Source organism: Eupeodes corollae, chromosome 3 (assembly GCF_945859685.1).
Source record: "Eupeodes corollae chromosome 3, idEupCoro1.1, whole genome shotgun sequence".
Lineage (NCBI taxonomy): Eukaryota > Metazoa > Arthropoda > Insecta > Diptera > Syrphidae > Eupeodes > Eupeodes corollae.
This window is the reverse complement of record NC_079149.1, coordinates 10,116,828-10,141,391: the sequence shown is the minus strand read 5'-3', so window position 1 is coordinate 10,141,391 and position 24,564 is coordinate 10,116,828. Positions and strand designations below refer to the sequence as shown.

Genomic DNA, 24,564 nt, shown 5'->3' with positions numbered 1-24,564 from the left:
GATGTTCGCATATTTTGACTTTTCTTTCACATGGGCCTTATTTCTATTCGCAGACAGCGACGAATTGAATTACACTTTTCTCCATATTTTCCATGATCTTTCACGCAAAAACAAAAAAAGAGTGGCATCATTTGGAGGTTATGTTGCGCGCGAACAATTTATTCGTTGCAGTGTGGATGGTATGTGGAACGCGAATAGAGTTTGCACTTCAACGAATAAAATAATCGCCCGTGTTTAAAATTAAAAAAAAAACATTCTAGTCATTTTTGGACTGTCTGTAGTGACGAATAAACAACAACAGTGTGAAAGAAATTTCATAATGAACGAATATTCGTTCAAATGTGAATAATCATTGACAGTGACCAGCTGATTTTTGATTTCATAATTTGGAACGAAAATCGTCCCATTTTCTTTGCCTTTCCACCTGTCGGTTTGTGAAGTAAAGAAATGATCAATTCTTATCCCACGAAAAGCTTGATTTTAATCAGGAAATGGTGCTATAGCCAATCTGTCAAAAACACACCAATGATTAGTGTCAATTATCAAAAACAATGACAGCTAAAAGTGGATCCCTATCTATTACTTTTCTTTTGTGACTTCCAGGCCAATAAGTTTATTTCTTTACTAAAGGGATATAGATCTTTTCCTTTACAATGTCATTAATTCTTCAGCACAGCACAGCACAGTCAATATTTTTGATGGAAAATTAAGTTCATCATTGAGTGTGAAACATAATATCATTCACCTCGGAAATATTGACCAGATTTAGGTACATCTCGGCTAGGATATTGTTCCGAGATTATTTGCATAACCAAGGTCTGCGATATCTACTACGGCGACTGCTACCGAGAACACAGACAGCGTCTATTTGGGTGTGGATTTGTTGTTGGAACTAGGCTCAGGCAAAAAGTCTTGAGTTTCAACAGTGTGAGCGAGCGCATCACGACAAACCGCATCAAGGCTAAATTCGCCAACATAAGCCTAATATGCGCGCATGCCCCAACAGAGGAGAAAGATGAAGACACCAAAGATATATTCTTCAAGCTCTTGGACAAGACATATGAGCAGTGCCCTGGCTATGACATTAAAATTGTCTTACGAGATTTTAATGCCAAGCTAGGAAGAGAAGACACCTTTGGTGGCATAATCGGGAGATACATCCTGCACGACACTACCTCCGACAACGGATTCAGGCTGGTCGATTTCGCTGCGGAGCGACACGTTCTGGTAGCTAGTACGCAGTTCACGCATCTTAATATCCACAAGGGGACATGGAAATCTCCTGATCAATCAACCGTCAACGAGATTGACCACATTGCGATCGACGCACGACACTTCTCCAGTATCCAGGATATCCGAACATTCCGAGAGGCCAACATTGACTCGGACCACTACCTTGTTGTAGCCAAGGTACGGCTACGGATATCCCGATCCAAGCCAAAACAAGGAAGTACTGTGAGAATTTTCGACGTTAGACGGCTACAATCACAAGAGACTGCCATGTCCTTTTCCAATCGAGTCCCTAATAACCTCCTAAGGAGTCCTATGCTTCCTGCATTAAGCATTGAAAACCAGTGGCATCATTGCCTTGCAGCCATCAGAGATGCCGCCTCTGAAGTGCTAGGTTTCAGACGGCCACCACAGCGAAACCCCTGGTTTGACGACGAATGCTGGCAAGCTCACGCAGCGAAACAAGAGGCATACAAAACGGCGCTGCACAAAAGGACGAGAGCTGCTCGCGAGCTCTATGAGCAGAAGAGGAGAGAGGAACACCGGCTTCTTAGACGGAAAAAAAGAGAGCATGAGAGCGCGAGATCGAGGAGATAGAGGGATGTCACAACAGGAATGAGGTTCGTAAATTTTACCAAAAGGTAAAAAAAACCTCCCAAGGGTACCAGCCACGAACCGAAGCCTGTAAAGACGATCAAAGGAACATCGTAGTAGAACCACAGTCGATGCTGAGAATATGGAAAGATCACTTCTCCAAATTAAATAACGGCGATGACGAACCGAATTCCGCTGTAAGGGAGATAGAACCACTCAACCTCGGCGACGCAGATCAACAATTCCGCCTACCCGACCTTGACGAAGTGAAGATAGCTATATCTAAACTTAAGTCAAACAAAGCTGCTGGAGCTGACGGCATCGCTGCCGAACTATTCAAAGCAACAGGCAATGATTTGGTAGGGATCATGCACCAACTCATCTGCAAAATATGGTCGGAAGAAAGCATGCCCGATGAGTGGAATCTCAGCATAGTGTGCCCGATACATAAGAAAGGAGACCCTCTAAACTGCGCCAACTACAGAGGCATCAGTCTCCTTAACATTGCGTATAAGATCCTCTCTGCCGTATTATGTGAACGTCTGAAGCCATTCGTCAACAACCTGATTGGTCCTTATCAGTGTGGCTTCAGACCAGGAAAGTCCACTATCGACCAAATATTCTCACTACGGCAGATCTTGGAAAAAACCCAGGAGCTTCAAATCGATACCCACCATCTCTTTATCGATTTTAAAGCCGCGTATGACAGCATCTATAGGGAAGAGCTCTACCGAGCAATGTCTAGTTTTGGCATCCCTGTCAAACTTATCCGTTTGTGCAGAATGACGATGGAGAATGCACGCTGCTCCATCAAGGTCGGAAAAGATCCTACCGATGCATTTGATGTAAAAAAAGGGTTTTAGACAAGGTGATGCACTGTCATGCACCTTTTTCCACATCGTTCTGGAAGGAATTGTGCAAAACTCAACCGTCAACACCAGAGGCACAATCTTCCAAAGGTTCATCCAATTACTCTGATATGCAGATGATATTGATATAATTGGAAGATCATGTCACTGGACCGTTTTTGAGCATTGCGACGGAAGCGAAGAAGATGGGTTTAGTGGTCAATGAGGGCAAGACCAAGTATATGCTTTCATCAAAAAAGGACACTGAACGACGACGGCTTGGACAAAACGTCACCATGGACAGCTATAACTTTGAGGTAGTTAAGGACTTTGTCTACCTAGGCACCGCTATTAATGCAGACAACGACACCAGCGCTGAAATCAAACGAAGAATAACTCTTGCAAATCGCTGCTTCTTTTGACTTAGAAGGCAATTGAGAAGTAAAGTCCTCTCTCGAGCATGTAAAATCACCATCTATAAGACACTCATCATCCCAGTTCTCATTTATGTCGCTGAGGCCTGAACCCTGTCAAAGAAAGATGAGAGCGTCTTAGGATGCTTCGAGAGAAAAATTCTTCGGGCGATATTTGGTCCCGTACGCATAGATGGAGAATGGAGGAGAAGATATAACGACGAGCTGTACGGGCTGTACAGCGACACTGACCTAGTTATCAGAATCAAAGTCCAACGGCTTAGATGGCTAGGTCATGTAGAGCGGGTGGACATCAACGCTCCAGCCCGGAAGGTATTCGAATCCAATCCCGAGGGACGGCGCAGTAGAGGAAGACCGCGACTCAGGTGGCGCACCCAGGTGGGAGAGGACCTCAACCAACTTGGCGTGCGAAACTGGAGACAGCTAGCTAGGGACCGAGCTGGCTGGAGTAGCTTGTTGGTTGAGGCCCAGGTCCGCCCCGGACTGTAGCGCCACCTTAAGTAAGTAAGTAAGTAAGGTCTTTTGTGGGATTTCGAAGAAAAAAACGAACGGTTTTATGTATATCGTCAATTGGCATGGTAAAAACCTGAAATTTCGCTACCAGGAAACTGCTCATTTCCCCTTGTCGCTAGTTGGAACCACAATATCACAGTTATGAATTTCAATTTACGGCCAGAAAAAAGTATGACACATTAAAAATGATAGCTGAGTTTGACAGATGTCAAATGTAAGCGCTAACAGCTATGATTATGTTTATATCCAAGAATCACATAAATAGCTAGATTAAAAATTAAAGAAATTTGGAGTTAAATAACGGATTTTATAAACTTTGTGTCAAAAAAAAAAAATGTTAAACATATACAATCCTCTAAACCTATATTAAAAAATTAGCATTTTCTTACTACTACTATTTTCCCACGAACAAATCAAAAGACAAGACAATTTTTTTACTATTCTATTCATATTGGATTTATAAATTGATTATTTTGACTATTTTTGCAACGAATTTTTCATTTGTCAAAATTATCCATATGCGATACGCGATAAAAAATCCTACTGACTTTACATGCTCCGTGGATTGATTTTTGCTCTTGTCAACTCTACGTCAAATGCCTTAAGGCGTGAATGCAGTCCGGTGGGACGATTAGAATTGACCGCTGTCCTCCACGTTCTGATACGTCAAAGCGGTCAGCTTTCGGCGTTCTATTGAATTAGTTTTAAAAGTCAAGGCAACTCTTTTTTATTTGCTTTTGTAATTAACTGCGACAGAAAATAATTCTGCAAACAAATCCAAAAATTTCATCATTCCTATTAAATAGCAAAAATTAAGAATTTTAATTAAAATTGTTTCAATATTTTGTTAAATTAATAAATAAAAGGGAAAATGTGTTAAGCTGAAAGATCAAAATTGTTTCAGTATTAGTAAAATTGTCGAAAAATCCACATCTCCATACTTGATCTTAAAACTAAAATAAATCAATTTATTTTGCTCTAAGGAATGCAAAACTTCTACCTGAGCGTCGAACTTGTCGAGTTGTAGAAGCTGAGTAAGGTCAATGATTCTCGGGAATTATTTCCCCAGAAGAGCCCTGAAACTAAAGGTCGCTCGCCCGTCCCCTTCCCAATCCTTACCAACTCCTACATCGGCTTTGTGCTACTATGCTGGCTGATGGCTCCTTATTCCCTGACTGTATAGTGCATCACTGTCTGTCAATACCCTGTTTCCTTCCTGGGACGCTTATGGCTCAATTGCTGTTCGTCTCTCCTTTTCCAATACATATCCCTCCCTTCAACTTCCCAATTGGGCTGGATCTAAGGTGTTATACGACCCGTGCCGATGATCAGCCAGGCTGAGGGCCCAATTTCTAAAAATAGCTCAGTCGTTAACGGAGTATCCGGATACCAGGCGACCTCCGGATTAGCTAGCCTTATCTGTGTAAGCGAATCTCTGCACAGATGGACCCCCCTTTTTACTTCGCCTACTCGTGGGAATCCAAATGAACAAACTAAAACAAAACAAAAAAATAAAGCCAAAACAAAAGCAAAATCGTCAAACCGGTGCCGGTACTCCAGCTACACCGGGCGGCAGTTCGGCGGCAACGTCGTCGGCTGTCGTTACTCCTGTGCCAAACACCGGAGAAGGGATTGTGCCTAGTCACTGCCCTTCTTCGTGTGTAGTACAGGTTCTATCCACACAGGGCGGCAGTTAGGCGGCAACGTCGGCTGTCGTTACTCCTGTGCCAAACACCGGAGAAGGGCTTGTGCCAAGTCACTGCCCTTTTTCCGGTATGGTAAAGGATGTATCAATGACTAAAACGCTTTCTCAGGTCGGTAGTGGAAAGTTCGTGAAAAATGATCCTTCCACTACCAAAGAGAGTAAACCTCTCCAGAATGCTCCTAAGAGCTCCTATAAACAACGGCGCTATGCGATGAGGATTCTAAAATTCTCTGGTTCGTCATTGGGGGATGGAAGTAATCCCATCCTTAGCAAGAGGCAGGAGTGGGCTAAATCCATTCTAGATAAAACCAGTCGCCATGACTCCACGTCAAAACGACAAAGATCTTTGGAGGAGCCCACTCCCGTCCCTAAAAAGCCCAAAGTGCAAAACACCAGCACTTCTAACATGGCCAGAGTACCACTCACTAAAACATTCAGTGATATACTTAAAGAGCCTAAAAAGATCATAGTAGCGGTCATTGATAGGAGCAATATTGATGGCATGATTACTTCTGACCGTTGGCAGATGGTGAAACTGGGGCTCTCGGCTGGCTTTCTCAAAGTCATGAGAGAGCATCCGGGTCCACCACCAGTAACAAGCGGTTGGGGTTGGCATCAAGGTCATGTCAAACTCATCGCTTGTAACGATCAGAGGTCGCGCGATCTATATACGCTTGCTGTCGGCATGCTGGGCGAAGTCTGGCCAGGCGCAAAACTCGAGGTCGTTGCAAAGGGAGATATTCCTTGCAGGCCGAGAGCTCGCGCATGGATTCCGATAGAACCCTCTTGTCCAGATGACATTAGCGCAATGATCAGGATCAGCAACCCGAACCTCCCTTGTCACGACTGGAAGATCGCGAAACTGGAGGAGCCAAAGGGTCTTTATAGAAGTGCGATTATCGTAATCAATAAAGACTCTGTGTCTTCTCTGGCTCGAGATAAGATACGGCTTCGAGTCAGTCACGCTCTGCGTATATAAAAAAGATGAGGCAGACGCTTCATGCGAGCCTCCACAACCTCCTTCGCAGGCTGTGTCGCAAGACGTAGTGAGTCCCATTGCTGCTATCACCTTCCCATCCTTGGATGTTGTTGATGATCTACCTGGGCCCTCTTCTGTCGCAGTACAGTCTTCTTCCGAAGCTGTGCAGCAAGACGTGGTGGGTCCCAGTGCTATCATCACCCTCCCATCCTTGGATGTGGATAAAAATGTGGCGGGCCCCTCTTCTGTCGCAGCACAGTCTTCTCCCAAAAACGTCAAAGGTTTATCCCTAATGGAGACCGATGACTCAATCGACAAAGCTCTTCCCAGTGAGGAAGAAGATGAACTATTAGGTTCCGCTTCGTCTGATCTGGATGAGCTGGATTTAACAGTGGTGGAGGTTGATCTGCCTATTTGTAGCCAAAATGCTGCAAATACTACAGATTAACCTCCAACACTCTAAAACGGCTTCGGCCTCCCTTCTTCTCCGCCTGACAAAAATTGGAGAAGATGTAGTTCTTATCCAAGAACCTTGGATTGTGAAATCCCTGGTTCGAGGATTGAGAACTCCTGGCTACTACGTACTATAAGTAACAGGAAAATGTAACCCAAGGTCCTGCATACTAGTAAAACGTAATCTAAATGTATTTTCACTCCCTCATTTCAGTGATAAAGACGTCACCACAGCCAGTATGGTAATAGACAACCATACCTACTGGCATGGTATCAGCATATTTGGGCCACGACCACCAGGCACCAGGGTCCACTGCCTGGTACCATTCTTGAGAAGACGGTCGCTGAATCAACAAGACAGAAAACAAACCTAATTATTGGTTGTGATGCCAATGCGCACCATACTACATGGGGTAGTACCGATATAAATAACAGAGGTGAGTCTCTTTTTGATTATATTCTAACAAGTAATCTGGTAGTAAGTAATGTAGGTAGTGAACCAACCTTCGTCACAAAAAATCGACAAGAAGTTTTAGATCTGACTCTTGTCTCGTTAAATCTCTCAAATAAAATATTGAATCGGAGAGTATCAAAGGAGAACTCGTTCTCCGATAAAAGATACATCCAATTTTCACTTATTGAAGGGACCCCAAAACCGATCCAATTCCGGAATTATAGGAAAACAGATTGGCCAAAATATAGGGCGACTCTGAAAAATCTGATTAAACCATAACTTTCGGATCCGCCCTTGTGCGCTCTTGAACTCGATCAAAAGGTCGATGAACTTACAGCAGCCCTCAATAAAGCCATGGAAACTGCCTGCCCCCTCACCACAGTGCGAGGAAAGAAGAAACCATATTGGTGGGCTGCTGAACTAGATATACTCAGGAGCGGTTGTAGAAGGCTTTTCAATCGAGCGAAAAAGACTAGACATCCCCAAGATTGGGATTCCTATAAAGAATCTCTCAAAAAGTATAAACTAGAATTGAGAATAGCCAAAGATCCTTCTGTAACTCAATAGAAGAATCCGCGGAGGCATCAAGGATAAGGAAGATTCTCTCCACAAGTCCAACCATGCCTAGTTGTCTTAAAAGCTCAGATGGTACATGGACTAACTCTTGCGAAGAAACGCTAAACCTGCTATTAGACACCCACTTCCCAGATAGCTCCCAATCCGTTAATACAACATACAGTCCTGGGTCGGATATTTACTTAATTTTTCCTCAAGGTCTGGTTACAAAAGAAAAATTGACATGGGCTCTGGGTAGTTTCAAACCTTACAAATCTCCAGGTCCAGATCAAATCATACCAGCTGAGCTACAATATACCATTGATATAACTTCGCCCATCATTGAGATGATCTTTAAAAGTTGTATAAATCTGGTCCATATACCTCGGCGTTGGAGAGAAGTAAAGGTAGTTTTCATTCAAAAGGCGGGCAAATGCTCGCATGTCAACCCTAAGGACATAAGACCTATTAGCCTATCATCCTTCATTCTCAAAACTCTGGAACGATTGATCGATATCCATATATGTAACAACATTGAGAAGAGACTATCAATGTCTCAGCATGCTTACTGCAAAGGGAAATCGGTAGAAACAGCCTTGCACGCTCTGGTAAGAACTATCGAATACTCCCTAGATAAAAAGGAATACACTATGGTGGCCTTCTTGGATATTGAGGGCGCTTTCAACAACGTTGACACATCTGCTATCACTTCTGCTATGACGACCTTAAACGTCGAATACTCAATCTGTGAGTTGATTAATCTAATGCTAAAAAGCAGGATCATCAACTCCAGTTTGGGAGATTTTTGCACAAAAAGGTCTGTCAGTAGAGGCACTCCGCAAGGTGGTGTTCTGTCCCCTCTCCTGTTGAACATAGTGGTTAACCAACTACTAATATCCCTTGAGAGGGATGGATACAGAGTGGTTGCGTATGCCGATGATGTTGCTATCGCTGTCACAGGGGAACATCCTAATACACTGAGAGACCTCCTCCAAAATGCACTCAGATGGGCTGGGCTGATAACTGCGGACTTAGTATTAATCCTCAAAAAACAGACCTCGTCCTTTTCACACGGAAATACAAGATCCCAGTAATTGTACCTCCTTCAATAAAAGGTATACCACTAATTTTTACCAATGAAGCCAATTACCTTGATCTGATATTGGACAAAAAATTAAGTTGGAAATCCAATATACAGGAAAGAGTTAAAAAAGCTACAGTAGCTCTTTTCCTTTGCAAGAAAGCTATAGGAAGCAAATGGGGTTTTCAACCTCGCATAACCTACTGGCTATACACATCGGTCATCCGACCAATACTTATGTACGGGGTCGACATCTTCAGTAAACAAGTGGCAGCGAGTACAGCGATAAGACTGACAGTCAAGCTGCTATCAAATCCCTTGACGGTGTCTCGACCAAATCTTTGACGGCCCTAGATTGTCGATCGTCTCTTATGGAGATGGCGCAGCAATTTAACATTCACCTCTGTTGGGTGCCGGGCCACAGAGACATCACAGGTAATTGTAGAGCCGATGAACTCGCTAAAAATGGAACCGTCAAAGCTATTTCACCTGAAAGGGAGAAGATAGGTATACCGATAGCTACATGTAAACTCATTCTAAAAGAAACAGCTTTTGCGATAGCAAATTCTAGGTGGCACAGCTTACCAACATGCGCAGCCACAAAACTCATATGGCCTTCACTGGACCTAAAGCGCTCTAAAGACTTGATATCTCAAAGCAGACTTCATATTAGCTCCCTAATAGGTGTCCTTACAGGACACTGTCTTATAGGCAGACACGCAATACGACTTGGCGTAGCCTCAAATGACTTCTGTAGGAGCTGCATGGACGAAGAAGAAGAGGAAACAATCTCTCATCTCTTATGCACTAGCCCTGCTCTTTCACTCAAACGCAAACTTCATCTGGGGTTACTACTCTTTTGATAATCCCAGCGAACTAGCTAAAAAGGATATTAAATATCTTCTTCGCTTTATAAAAAGCTCAAAATGGTTCTACTAGTTAGAAGTAATTCTATAGATTCATGTGGTATCACAATGGGCCTTTCTCTTGGCCTAAGTGTGTGGACTCTAAATCCGCAGCCACGTTAACCGAACCTAACCTAAGGAATGCAAAAATATTGGGAAATTTTCGTTTTGACAGATCAAAATAAAACACAAATTGATTTATTGATCGAATTTTCCATGATTAAATTCAGATTTCCTTCAAAATTATTGTTTTTCCTGATTGGAATTGTTTTTTGTTAATATGTATTAGTGTTAATGTGTGTACGTTTTTCTGAGTGCAGTAGAGTAGAGATGTCAAATCTTCAAGAATAAATTGATGTATTTTACCCATGGTTAAACCTCTTTATATTACCTTGAAAAACTCCCTTAAGATTCCTTTTTAACAAGAAAAACATACATTTTCCCTAGAAATACAAGTACATACATACATATGTAAAAGTTTTTATTGAAAAGCATAAAGAAAAAAGTTATGGTAATTATATGTTAAAAAAAATAATGTTTTTTTTTAGTTTTGTTATGTAACTACTTATTTCAATTAATTCGTTTGTAAATAGTTTACTGCATATTTAGTAAGGTGTATTTTTAAAAAGCTCATATCTACAGGATGGAGAGTTGTCAACCAGCCTCACAGTGTCCGATAATTCAGGGTCATTTGCTCTTCGAATACTCTGGAAAAGTGAGTAAATTGCATTCCATACCATACAGAGGAGCACTTTAAAGTAAAAACAAAATATTTAAAAAACAAACTTAAAAAGTAGAGACAAAATATTTTATACCTAGAATTGAAAGAACAATTATGACAGCCAAAGGTCCTGGGGAACCGGGAGCGTCCGAGCCTAAAGCCATCACCACAAATGCCAAGCCAAAGAAAATTTCGAAAATCAACGTAATGCCGTTATTAATCATCCATGGCAATAACAACAAATGGTTTTCCTTTAACAAAAAATAATTATATTATTAAAGAAAATATCTTAATCAAATCAAAGAACAAACTTTGTTAATTCCAATGATCAGCAAAACAGATGCCACAAGTTGCAGAAAAGAAATCATCACCAGAACAGAAATTCCCACAGAATAACCTTCTAAAAAATCAGTTCAATTTTAAATCCAATGGAACAACAATTTAATTTTCTTTTTTCTCACAAACCAGCTATCATTGATGCCGGGAAGGAATCTGCATGGTTACGTATGAATTCTATAATTTCATCAGCCTTGATTATTATGACGGTTTGGAAAAGATTGATAACGGTAGAAACGTAACCGATGACCATTCCAGCCGTTGGTAGGCTCATGTTCAGAAAACTTTTTACAGTAAAACAGCAAAACATTTTGCCAAATCGATATTTTCAAAACAAATTTAAAGAAAAACTAATATCAAAAACAAATTCGATTATTTTTCTTTTTTTCTAATTTTAATGCGAGCGCGATTCAAGATGTTTGACACTTTTGAAGGAACGCACGACACGAGCGCGAGTGTTGAAGTGAAGACTGAATGCAAGAAACAAAAAATTCAAGTCGAACTGTTGTGTTGAGCTAAGCATAGTCCCGTTTCTCCGAAAAATCTCTGATTACATTTATAATCCTATCCCAAGTGCAGTTTCAAGTGGCTTCCAAATGACCAGGGTTTCCGAGACATCTTTTTGAACTAATTTAATTGACTTTATTATTTTGTGAAAAAAGTTCTTAAAATCTTCATTTACTTTTTCTTACCCATGTGCTCTTTTCTGTTTTGAATATAAAAGTTAAATTTTTAAACAATAACAAATTTTGGATATCAAGAATTTAGTTTAAATTATAAATTCTACTGTGTTCTCTTTAACTTTTGTTATGAGACCACACGATTACGAAAACCGCGCAATAATTCTAATTCTCCTCCATGGTTTGACTCTTGCTTAAAAATCTTAAAAAATAAAAGAAACAAGGCCTGGATTAAATATAATAAAACAACAGCGAACTCCTGTCAAACATAAGTCCTTGGCCCTCTCACAAAATTTCCCTCATTTGAATTCAATCCGTCTTTGGATCTCTGAAGATGAAATCGTTCGCAAAGCTTCAGAATTTGACGATTGTTATAGCCCTGGTCCAGATGGTGTACCTTCTTATATTTTGAAAAAAAATGCGTATCTTATTTATCCTATCTTCTTCATATTCTTTTTAATGAATCGCTAAAATCTTCAATTTTTCCTGAAATTTGGAAGAGTTCGTTTATAATACCGATACATAAAAAAGGGTAGTAAAAATGAAATACAAAATTATCGTCCCATTGCAAAACTGTCCGTCATTCCTAAGTTATTTGAGTTCATTATTTGTAAAGTCATATCGTTTAATTGTAAGTCTATAAAATTGTGACAGTCAACATGGTTTTGTTCAAAATAAGTCAACAGTTACTAACCTCTTTAATTTCAGTTATTTTTGTTTAAAAACGGAAACAAGGCCTTTGATAAATTGTGCCATAAAACATTAACTTCCAAACTTTAATCCCAAGGCTTTAACAATAATTTTGTCAGTTGGGTTTCGTCGTACTTATATAATAGATCATACAGCGAAGTTTTTAGGAATGAGCAGTCATCATATTTTTATACGAACTCCGGCGTACCACAAGGTAGCCACTTAGGACCTTTACTGTTTATTTTGTACGTTAACGACTTACCTTCTATTATAAAATACTCATCTGTTTTAATTTATACTGATGACATTAAAATTTTCAAACAAGATGATCTAAATAGTTTTCGCGAATGGTGTTTTATAAATAAGCTTTTACTAAACATAGACAAATGTAAATCAATGACTTTCACTTATCAATAAGCGTGGCAAGGCGTTCCACATTCACGTAGTACGGCAAAAAAAAGAATATCTGTACTTCATAGTACGACCGAAGTTGGGCACAAGGGTAATCTGATGGGCATTCCTATAAGCGCTGGTATTACGGGTAAAAAAGGTTGAGGCAAGAAACCTTGCGTCGATGTTCGAGTGATGTAAATGAGTTGATGATGTTAATGTCACCAATCATTTTAAAAGCTCTTTTTGAATACTGTCCAAGAGGCTTAAATAAGTTACTGGAGCATCAGCCCAGATATGAGAGTTATATTCAAGTTTCGGACGTATATAGGTTTTGTAGATTGTACCAAGATTAGACGGGAGAGAAAAATTTCTTGCAACGTCTCAAAAAACCTAGACATCTTGCGGCATTTTTGGAACATCGCGTATGCGATCGCTCCACAAAAGGTGGTTGCTGATTCACATTCCGAGGATGTCAAGATTTTCCGTTTCGTTGATGCAAGTGCCACTCATAGATAGTGGCAAATAGGGTTTATCTCGCTTTAACGATGCAAGACAGCATTGCGTTTTCGAAGCATTACATTCCACACGATTTTTTACAGCATTGTACAATGCTGTGTAGGTCGGAATTTAATGAGCTATTCATATTTTGCCGTTGCAGTTCCACATCCGAAGAGGAGGGTTGTGAGTCTGGAAACGAATATGAAAAGCTAAGAGTGGTATCGTCAGCGAAGCAATGTATTGAATTAGAAGTAGCAGACATGAAATCATTTATAAAAATAATGAAGAGAGTCGGAGGAGCCCTGGGGCACACCAGCGTTTATTTTATGAGTTTCAGACTTGAATCCGTCCAAAACAACTTGTATTGAACGGTTCGAAAGAAAATGTCTAATCCAAAGAAGAAGAGATTCGTCGATACCAAAAGCACGCATTTTCGATAAGAGGGCAAGATGTCAGACTACATCAAATGCCTTTGAAATATCATGTGCAATAATTTTACTTTCTCTAAAACGATGCAAAGATTTGTTCCACTGTTCGGTGAGATGAACCATGAGATCACCAATGGGCCTATTGCTACGAAAGCCGTATTGACGGTCATTAAGAAGCTTCCGTTCCTCAAGATATTTCTTAAGCTGATAATTAATCAGCGTTTCCATGACCTTAGAAAGAAGGGACGTTAGTGCTATCGGTCGGTCAGTAATTTGTGGGAGAAGAAAATTCGCCTTTTTTTGGGATTGGCTGAACAAATGCAGTTTTCCAACTACTCGGAATGAGCCCAGAAGAATAGGATAGATGGAAAAGCTTACGCAGTGGTTTTGCTAGCGTGGAAGAACACCTCTTCAGAATAATAGCGGGGATACCATCTAGGCCAGCGGATTTATGAATGTTGAGATCTTTAAGAACTCTCGCCACAGTTCGAGTACGAAAAAAGATTGGTCCCATAGAATCATTTACGCGTTCAAGAACTGGGGGAGTCATGACACTATCTGGTAAGGTGGAATTTTCGCTAACTGCCTTGGAAATAAGTTGGCTTTATCAATAGAGCTAACTTAAGGAGTGTCATTGACAACAAGCGTAGGAACCTAGGAAGAGGAAGAATTCCTCATATTTTTTACAAATTACCAAAAATTCTTACTGCCTTTGGGACATTGCAGTATTTTTCGCCGTAATTTTTGGTCATGTAAAAATTTGGTTCTTCGAATATAGGCGTTGCAGGCGTCCCTGGCTTGCTTAAACTTTTCCCGGTTTTCCTCAGTTGGGTTGGCTTTAAAACACCGGAAGCTCACCTCTTTCTCCTTGATAACCCCGTTGCAGCTCGAATCGAACCATGATTGAACCTTGGGTTTGATACTTTTAACCCTATTCGGGATAAACGTTTCCATTCCCAGATGAATCATACTAGAAATCATATCTGCACTGGAGTCTACGTCGCTACCGAGGAAGCATAGCGACCAGTTAAAGATCCTGTAGAAATTATTTAGACCGTCCCAGTTAGCTTTCTCGTACTGCCAAACGGTTGTCTTTGGAGCTCTTTCTTTAACTGGATTTGTTTGACACGAGAAATTAGCAGATATGACACTGTGGCCCGATGTGCCTAGAGTAGAGGAGTCAGAGAGAGAGTACATTCAACTATGCTTTACTATAAAATTAATCAATGGTTCAGTCATATCACCATCCATTTAAGGACTTTATTTATAGCCGTTCAAGTATTAGAAGACAAGTTCCTTTACGTCCTACATCAAGCAGATCAAACTATGGTAAAAACAGTCACCTCAACCAATTGATTTCAGTTTATAACAAGTAAAAGTAAAACATTCAAAGTAAATTTTTTCAACACTTCAGTTTAGCTTTTTTTTTTTGCAAATGTAAATCTATTAATCTAAGAATAAATGTTATATTAGTCTTAAGTTCTTACGTTAGTTTTTTTTAACGAATTTAATAAATAAATAAATACACATTTCTTTGCATATTTTATATGGTTTTCGAAATTATTATTAAACTAGCTTAAAACTTTGCCATCCAAATCATTCCGAGTTGGGATATCATCTAAACGTCATTTCATAAATATACACATAATATGTACTTACTGGCAACCCTTAGCCTTTGAACTGTTACTATATTAGAAGTGTAATATTTGTTTACTCCAGATATTTGAGCGTTTAAGGTGGCGCAAAAGTTGACAACTCTTAAAAATCTCACAACTCTTAAATAATCACAAGCCAGTTATTTATAGCTTCCATTGGCTTACATCATTGAAACTATCATTTGATATTTTTGACAGGTTGGATATATACCTATTTTTCAATGTCAATAATTAACTTGACAATAGAGGTAAATTAATCGGGCTCGATTAAATAAATAAATATATATCATGTCGTTTTTATTCGAAAATCCAAAACCTCCAATCCTTAGAATTTTATTCTTTTTCTTTTGTTTCATTTAATATGGGCAATATAAATCAATTTATTTTTGATCTAGATCTGTCAAAACAAAAATTTCCTCTGCTTTTGAATTCTAAACAAAATAAATTAGGTGGCGTAACAATCCGTTGGGAAATGGGGCCTACTGACTTACAACGCTCTACCATTACTGTGTGCGAGTAATGTTGTCAGGGATATAGGGGACCTACAGTTTTAAGCCGAATTCAAACAGTTTATTTGAGAGAGTATTTTTATGTCAAGAATTACTCTTGGAGGATTTGTCAATCAATCGCAAGAAGAAACTTTCGATGGCACAGGCAGGGATTGAACCCAAGACCTCAGGCATGAGCATGACAGCCCTACGCCTATCTATCACGAAACGGGTCACACGGTTTTTGATTTAAGATCAAATCTGCAAATCTGGATTTTTCGGCAGATTTACCCCTCTTTGCACTAAGACATTTAAATCTGAATATACTCGTATAAGAAATGTATATATGTAGCTAAAAATTCGACAACTCTATCGCCTTCGTTAAAAATTACAAAAAATCAATGACAATAACGTGTTCGATTCGCCACGAAAAAAAAAACAATTTTTGACGGAAATCTGAATTTAATCATTGACAATCCCATAAACATTTTATTTAAAACAAAAAATCTTAAAATTCCTGCCCATCTGTCACATTTTCAAGTGGAAGCGTAATAGAACTTCAAAATAATCCAATGTGAACTCTGTCCAAAATGATGAACATGATAAATATCGAGTTTGACGTTAATGTTCATACATATATAAATTTTTGGTGCTTCTCATTTCAAATACATACCTACATTCTCTTCTTTTGAAAATTAGAACTGTAATTTTTTCTTAAGTAAACATTCACCATAAAAGTCAATCAGAAGGCTTTCGAATTGTCAAATAAAAACGACATCATTTTTGAAATGGCGGAAAATGCAAATTTTACTTTGACATTTTGATACGGAATAGACGTCAATCGCTTTAGGTTTGTCGAATAATTCGTTAGTGTTGATTTTTTTGCGTCACCCTTTATGCATATAATATATTTAAATATTTGACGATAATAAGTATACAATACGATACTTTGCATTTAGGCTGTCATACTTCAAAATTGAAATGTTTATAAAAAGAAAAAGCATTAAATTCTGAATATACTCGTTAACACATATACATACATAAGTGGGTCCCTAGGTGAGATTCAATAATTTGAGCGTTTGCTTATAGAAGTTTGGGTTTTATTATGGTCATTAGATTCGATCAATGTGTCCATTGTTTTTTAAACATTAAATTTGAAAAACTTCATCTGTTTACTTTAGAAAATTAATTATAAATTTTTATGGGGAATTTTTTTATGAACTTAAATAGTAAATTTAAAAAAAACGAAATTTCTAAAATTGTATTATTTTTTTTGAGTTGTTAAAAACAATTATTAATATGCGCAGTAACTTTTGACTTGATAGGAAAATATTGATGAGCCTTGAAATTCATAAGGTTTATGAAACAGGCAATTATGAAGTATCATGGTTTCAAATAAAGAATTGAAATAAAACAAAGGCAATGTCATTCGCGTTTTCATTTTTGCGCATCGATTAAACTTAAAAAAGAAAAAAAAATGGAGGATATTGTTTAGCTGTCACTTGAGCTGTTATTCTTGGTTTTTGACACTTTCAATTTTGACATCCTGCACTCTTATACTTACACTTTGATATTGATTGATAGATTTTTGAAAATAAAATCAAACTAGGCATTTAAGGTATTTTGAAGATTTAACTGGCTTAAAGGGGCGTTTAAAGTAATGATTTATTTCATGGCTGAAAGCGATGAGCAGCATTTCTACTGTCAGATTATTCGAAGAACAGTTCCTTTTTTTCTGAGATATACATATGTACATGTTTTATGTCGTAAGACTTATTTTAGCTTTCGACATTTCGGAACTGCGTGGGAAGTATTGCATTCGTAGAAAAATCGAACTCGAGGGTGAGAGAGGTTGAGCACCAGAAAAAATGGGTCCCGTCGATTTCGTCCGTCTGTCTGGTCTAAGACATTGGCTGATTTGAACTTCGAAATAGTGTTTATATGACGCACCTATCTCAAAAACGCACCGAATAACTGTGTACCAGAAATATTTCTTACAAAATTTAAAAAATTATATATTGGCGACGACGAACCGAATTCCGCTGTCAGGCAGGATGATCCATTCAACATAGACGACGAAAGCCAACAATCCCGTCCTCCCGACTTAGACGAAATAAAAATTGCCATATCTAAGCTGAAGTCTAATTAAACCGCTGGAGCGGATGGCTTGAATGCCGAGCTCTTTAAAGCACCTGGAGATAAGTTGGTTAGGAGCATGCACCAACTTATCTGTAAGATATGGTCGGAAGAAAGCATACCCGATGAATGGAACCTCAGTATTGTTTGTCCGATCCTGAAAAAAGGAGACCCTCTAAACTGCACTAACTATAGAGGAATCAGTCTACTTAACATCGCCTATAAAATCTTCTCTGCCGTAATATGTAAACGTCTAAAGCCCATCGTCAACAATCTGATAGGTCGTTATCAGTGTAATTTTCGACCAGGAAAGTCTACAGTCGATCAAATATTCACATTACGGCAGATCCTGGCAAAAAACCCAAGAACACCAAATCGACACCCACCATCATTTCATCGATTTCAAGGCCGCATATGACAGCATCTACAGGGACGAGCTGTGTAGAGCCATGTCTAGCTTTAGCATCCCTGCCAAACTCGCCCGTTTGTGCAGGATGACCATGGAGAATTCACGCTGCTCCATAAAGGTTGGAAACAGAACCTTTCGATGTCAAAAAAGGTTTAAGACAAGGTGATGCGCTGTCATGTGAATTTTTTAACATCGTGCTTGAAAGAATAGTGCAGAGCTCACACGTCAACACTAGAGGAACTATCCTTCAAAAGTCTGTCCAATTACTAGCAAATGCTCATGACATTGACATAAGGACTTCGTTTACCTAGGCACCGCTGTAAACACAGAAAACAACACTAGCTCTGAGATTAAACGCAGAATAACTCTTGCTAACCGTTGTTTCTTTGGACTAAGAAAGCAATTGAGTGGTAAAGTCCTCTCTCGAGGGACCAAAATGTTGATATATAAGACCCTTATCATCCCCGTCCTGTTATACGGTGCAGAAGCATGGACTATGACAAAAGCGAATGAAAGCACCTTGGGTCGGTTCGAGAGAAAAGTTCTTAATATGATCTACGGTCCCGTGTGCATCGAAGGGGAGTGGAGGAGAAGATGGAACGACGAGCTGTACGGGCTGTACAGCGACGTAGACTTAGCCAGAAGGGTAAAAGTCCAACGACTAAGATGGCTGGGTCACGTAGAGCGCATGGAAACCAATGCTCCGGCCCGGAAAGTCTTCGAATCCACACCCAGAGGACAGCACAGTAGAGGAAGACAGTGGATCAGGTGGAGCGCACAAGTGGAAAGTGACCTAGCTAGGCTACGAGCTAGATGGAGAAGTTTCACACAGGATTGTAGCACCACCTTAAGTAAGTAAGTTGCAACTATGGATGTAATGAAGTTGCAAAAACAGGCACATTACCCAAATATTCTATTCAGGGGGCTCATTGCGTAATTTTCAAAACGATTATCATTAACGATATTGTCAATAATAAGCTTCACGTAACTTTGTCACTATTGTCTAGTCTATCGTTTTCAGTATAAAGGCCCAACTATAATAGGCATAAGCTAGCATATGCGCGCATAAGTAAACGTGCGAATACAGAGAATCTCAATACGAGTGAACATAATGGAGTCTTTCTCCGTTTCGTTAAATTTTTCTCAGTTTCGTTAACTTGAGCAAACTTAAGCAAGAGCGATCCCAGCCGCTCGCCCCATAAGTAAAATCTGACATGTAGATACGTGAGCAAAATTGCATTATGGCTATACAGTAATTTCACAAACTTACATAAGTGAATTTTCGTTGGCTTTTTGACAAAAGCTTATGTTTGCTTATGCCTATTATAGTTGGGCCTTAAGATAACTGAAATGTCAAAATGAACTCAACGAAAGATAATGCTTGTTCGATAACTTGAAAATGATATTAAACTTGGCTTTTGTTTATGGGAAACTGTGAAAATTTGCAACAAATTACTTTTAACCAAGCTTACCAACTATTTTGTGGCGTTTATTGTTACTGTTTGTATTTTTGCAGATGTAACTTTAATTTCAACATGTAAGTAATTTATGTCTGATATTATTGTAATTATAATTATAAATTTGTGTGCAAAGGTCAATAACACAAATTTATCTGCAGATGGGTATAACAATTATGGATAAGCATCCAAAAAAAGGTTGGAGGGTCTGACTTGTCTCTCGATTGTCTCCATTACCGTATTCATTTTATTTTTTTTCCACATATAACATATATATAGTAAGAAAACAAAAAGTTGGTATAACTGAACATTTCTGAAAATTTCACAAAATTTTAGAAAAAATTGCGAAATTCAGACCAGAACTAATTTTCGTTTAATAAATGGAAAATTTTAAAGATTGTATGTTAAAAAATATATAATATTTTTATGTTTTCTATTTTTTAAACTGAATGAAATAAAAACGTACGAAAAGGGCTTTGTGTTTGGATCTTAATTTGAAATCCAAAATTTATTTCTCTATTTCGCACAGAGAGGGATGCAATTTGTAATACAACATGTAAATGTTGGTATCACTACCAACCATTTAAAATATAACCCATATTGCCATAGTTACATTCCATTACATTCCTAAAAAGGACAACAAAAAAATATTCGTGAAATAAAATGTTCTTTGGGCAACTGCTTTAAACGTCAAACTATTGCCAAATCTGCAACCACACAAAATGGAAAACACAAATAAATTGTAAGTAATTTGTAAATTAAATATACCTATCTCGTATTGCATTCATCAAATTTGATTTAATTTTTAGGCCAAGTAGAATCTGGAGTGCAGAAGAAACCAAAGAAACCAAAACAAAATTTTCGGGATTTGATTGTTTTTTTTTTGCTTTATTTTAAAATGTCACTTTTGAAAGAACGAATTTGACGCTGCTACCAAACTTTAAATAATAAAAAATAATGATACAATGCTGTGATCCAGATCAGATCATGGTGATAATTAGCCCTATCATGAATTCCATCGTAATCGGAAATTTTTACGAATCCCGAAAAACTGTATCATGAAATCCGATCGTAATGCAAAATTGTATGAGATTTTCCACTACGAACGGATTTCATGATACAGTTTTTCGGGATTTTCGGGAAGAAAACATGAGCACGACCAACGACCAACGAATGAACGAATATTCGTCGATTTTGACATTGCCTTCACATGAGAGTTTTTAATTCGTCGCGAATGAATTTTGACAAGGACCCACAGCCAAACACCATTCACCACCGAAACCAAAACAAGAATGATTTTTTTAGGCTAAGTACGCGCGATTATTTTATTCGTTGCGAGTGTGGATAATGTGGAACGCGAATAAAATTTGACAGTTCGTATAAACATACATTTTTTTTCGCGACGGATAAATTTGTTTTCTTAAATTTATTAATATATGATATTGAAAAGTAAAAGTATGCATTATAAATCAAATAGAAACTATACTGCCATCGTTTTGTTAAGAATTTGTGTGGAAATATGTCTTCAAACGTATATAAACTCACATTTTGTAATTCATTCGTCGTTCGTTGGTCGCGCTCATGTGAATATTACTTAAGACAACTGAAAGGAGGGTTCACTAAAAGGCTTGATCTAGTTGAACTGAAAAAGTTATTTCTCTGAAGAGATCGGCAGGTTGTTGTGTTAGAAGAATATCCGATAACAAAATTAAGGTCCGAAAATTGAGCAGATTTTCAAATGACTTCCCAAAAAAGTTTTCTGAAATTCTGTCAAATCGTCGTAGTCCATGAAAACATCGTATTGCACTATTGAAAGCAACAGTGAGCTTTCGTTCACTTTCATAGTCAAGTTTGCAGAATATTTCACAACCGTAAGATTTTTAAAGGGGTGTAATACTGAGTGGACCAAAGAGTGCGGAGGACATCGTATGCTTTACCAAGAATATATGAAACGTGGTTTTTCCAAGTCAGCGTTTAGTTGAATACAACTCCTAAATTTTTCGCCGAATCCACATATTTGATGGGGGAGCCATTTAACAAAATTGATGGGAAGTAAGAAACGTCTTTATTATTCCTTGACAACACTAAATATTTAGATTTTTTAGGATTGAGCACTAAGCTATTTAGGTGTGACCAACGTTGAGTTTCTAACAAATCTTCATTTATACAGGTAGAAAAGTGCTTAATTAATCCCAACGGACAACTAAGATATAACTGACTGAGCATCATCAGCGTATAGCCGAATGGAGCAATGCTTAATAGTTAATGGAAGCTCATTAATGTAGAGGGAGAACAACAGAGGTCCAAGTATGGACCCTTGGGGGACACCGCTTTTGTTTAATAGAAAATTGGAGAGGACTTTTTTAAGTTCAACAGCTTGTGTTCTTCCAGTTAAATAAGAAAAAATTAACTTGATTGCATCAGAAGAAAAGTTATAAAATAGGGAGAGCTTTTGGCAAAGTGTTGAATGATTCACCATGTCGAATGCTTTCGAAAAGTCAAAAAGTATCAAAAAAGTAGGATTATGTTACTATCGATAAATTTTCTTATGTCCTCTAAAACACTTATTAAGGCAGTAATGCAGCTATTTTTCTTACGGAATACGGATTGTTTTGATGTTATTATATTTTCGTGATCAAGAAACGTACTAATTTGCTTTTGAATAATTTTTTCGAACACCTTCGAGAGAAAAGTTAGTATTGAGATTGGTCTAAACTCGTCTCCTCTTGATATCTCATCAATATCTACTACATTCTCTGGGAAAAGGACAGCATTGAATTGACATTAATACAATTTGCAAACATAAACAAAACAAAAATATTAATACAATGGAAAAATAGAAGATACGTATAAATATCTTGGAAGAAGTTTTAGGCGAAGGAGTTTTTCTTTTCTGGTTCTAGTGGATTTGATGGGGAAATATGTATGTTTTCTCTGAAATAAAAAAATATTTTAACAACAATTTTAAATCATCAAGCCAATTGCATCGCAATTAAACTCTGCGGTATCTTCAACAAAATCCAGAGTAGACATTTCAAACATTTCATACAACAATTTCATAATCGATCTCAGAAGGTTCCTCAGGAGGTTTTTTACCTCCAGTCACCCTCTGAGATCGATTTAATTGACTTAAATTGGTCCGCGCCTCCTACTTGTAGCGGCTCCAAACATAAAATGTTGCCACGAACAATCACAACAAATCTCAACTCTTGTGACCTGAAAAGTATTTGTTGCGTGTGCTGTCAAAATGACAGTGTAAAGGATGGAGTTTGATTTAGCTGATCTAAAACAGCTGGGATGTCAAAAAAAAGAATCCAAAGTTTTTGACAGAACGGCTGATTTAACATATGGTTGGATTTTAAGGAGTCTGAAAATTGATTTCAAATTTTTACATTTTTTGGTAAAAATTTAGTGAATTATTAGAATTTCCATTAAAAACTTAATTTTGTAATAATGTTGGACCTCGAAATTTAAAAATTTGTCTGCGTTTTGTGAACAACTGAAAGTAGTTTTAATTTTTTGACAGCTATCTCAATTATTAAGGTATCCAACCAACTCGTTAAATAAAGTATATAAAAATCCACATATCCAGGAAAGCCTATCCCACTTGAGGTTGAACGCAGCCATTGTCATCATTTTTGAACTAAACTTATCTAAGCAGAGAAATGTTCTCTTAAAGTTAAAATTCTACCAGTATAGTTTCTCTGTATGTTTTATATGAGGGTTTTTATTTCTCACAGACTTTTGTTTTTACGTTAGGCTTGGAGTAAAACAAACAAATAAGAACAAAAAAACAAGGCTTCAACTCTTATATCGTCTACCTCAACTTCACTCCAGTGGTTTCCCCTCCTTTAATGTCTCTAATAATGATGATGACAAACAAAAGTATACAAAGAACAGTGTAGAGGCCTGGCCTAAGCCTGATGCCTAGCTTCAAACTCCGTAAAGTTGTAAGTTGTAAAACAGTTTGCTCGATTACTCCGCCAAGAGAGGTCGTTGAAATACGGACGGTATTTTGAAAGAAGTTAAAATTTACTTTTTTTTGTGTAATTAAAGTTCGTATAATTCGCTTAACAAACTTTCAGGTTGATTGAACTTGAGTAGCTCGAGTAAAAATACCTAACCTACATGCATTATGTATTTTGTATACGACGCGTTCGTTACCTTTGTTTTTATTTGATTGTTTATTGTGCGTGACGTGTACAGAGTAACGTGCGTTGGTTCTGTTTGTTTTTTTTTTGTTTTCTTTCTTTGAAGTCTCCCCTTTATCGCATTGTGGCCGGTTGTGTCTTTTATTGGTTTTGTTATTTTTATATCATTCGCACTTTTTTTACACTTCCCCAACCGAAATCTTTTGTGCATTCAATTTGACAGTTCATTCATACTCATGCAAACTGTCAAACATCAATAAATAGTGAATTGTGTCAGATTTTTGTTTAAAAAGTTGTTGCTTTGTAAAACGAGTTATCAAATCAAAAACCGGCAATATGTGCACATATGGTGGTGGTTAAAGTGAAATCCTGTTTTAAGAACAAGAGAAAATGTTGATGGTTTGTGTGCCAATTTAGAACTGCACTTAAACAACAGCTGCTATACTTGCTGCTGTCACTTTAGATTGGATGTACATACCCACCGTGAACCGTGAACAAAGAGTGACAGTGACAGAAAAGAAAGTTCAAAGTTAACTATAATAGACAACTATTCACTTGTATGTCTACAACACGGATAACCTTCTATTAAAGAAGTTGCTATTACATTTTTCGTTTGAAACTGATACCAACTGTGTAAACCTTCAAGCCAGACATAATGTCGACCGATAGATATCACAAGTAAGCTAAAGTTTTGTTTGTTTTGTTAAACAGAGTTGCCATTCAATTATAGGGTAACATTTATAAACAAGGCAGCCTGAATGCCTTCCAAGA

The 24,564-nt window shown here is 38.0% G+C and overlaps 3 protein-coding genes across 3 annotated transcripts in view; 2 read left to right on the top strand and 1 right to left on the bottom strand.

The window, feature by feature from the left end:
* The first annotated feature begins 5,394 nt into the window (after positions 1 to 5,394).
* LOC129949028 (uncharacterized) lies at positions 5,395 to 6,303 on the top strand. Its single transcript, XM_056060221.1, has one exon. The coding sequence runs from the start codon at positions 5,395 to 5,397 to the stop codon at positions 6,301 to 6,303; it is 909 nt and encodes a 302-aa protein (XP_055916196.1).
* Positions 6,304 to 10,215: 3,912 nt separating this feature from the next.
* Positions 10,216 to 11,302, bottom strand: LOC129951507 (uncharacterized). The gene is made up of 4 exons (XM_056063698.1): positions 10,938 to 11,302; positions 10,784 to 10,872; positions 10,567 to 10,723; positions 10,216 to 10,502 (listed from the first exon to the last, which is right to left on the bottom strand). Exons 1-4 carry the CDS (start codon positions 11,116 to 11,118, stop codon positions 10,357 to 10,359), a joined length of 573 nt encoding a protein of 190 aa, XP_055919673.1. The 5' UTR covers positions 11,119 to 11,302; the 3' UTR covers positions 10,216 to 10,356.
* A 12,321-nt stretch (positions 11,303 to 23,623) lies between these two features.
* The window catches only part of LOC129952430 (pre-mRNA splicing regulator USH1G), a 104,015-nt gene continuing 103,074 nt past the window's right edge, over positions 23,624 to 24,564 (top strand). The window contains exon 1 of the mRNA XM_056064999.1: positions 23,624 to 24,471. Coding sequence (XP_055920974.1) covers positions 24,449 to 24,471 — 23 coding nt within the window. The 5' untranslated portion in view covers positions 23,624 to 24,448. The remainder of the gene's footprint in view (positions 24,472 to 24,564) is intronic.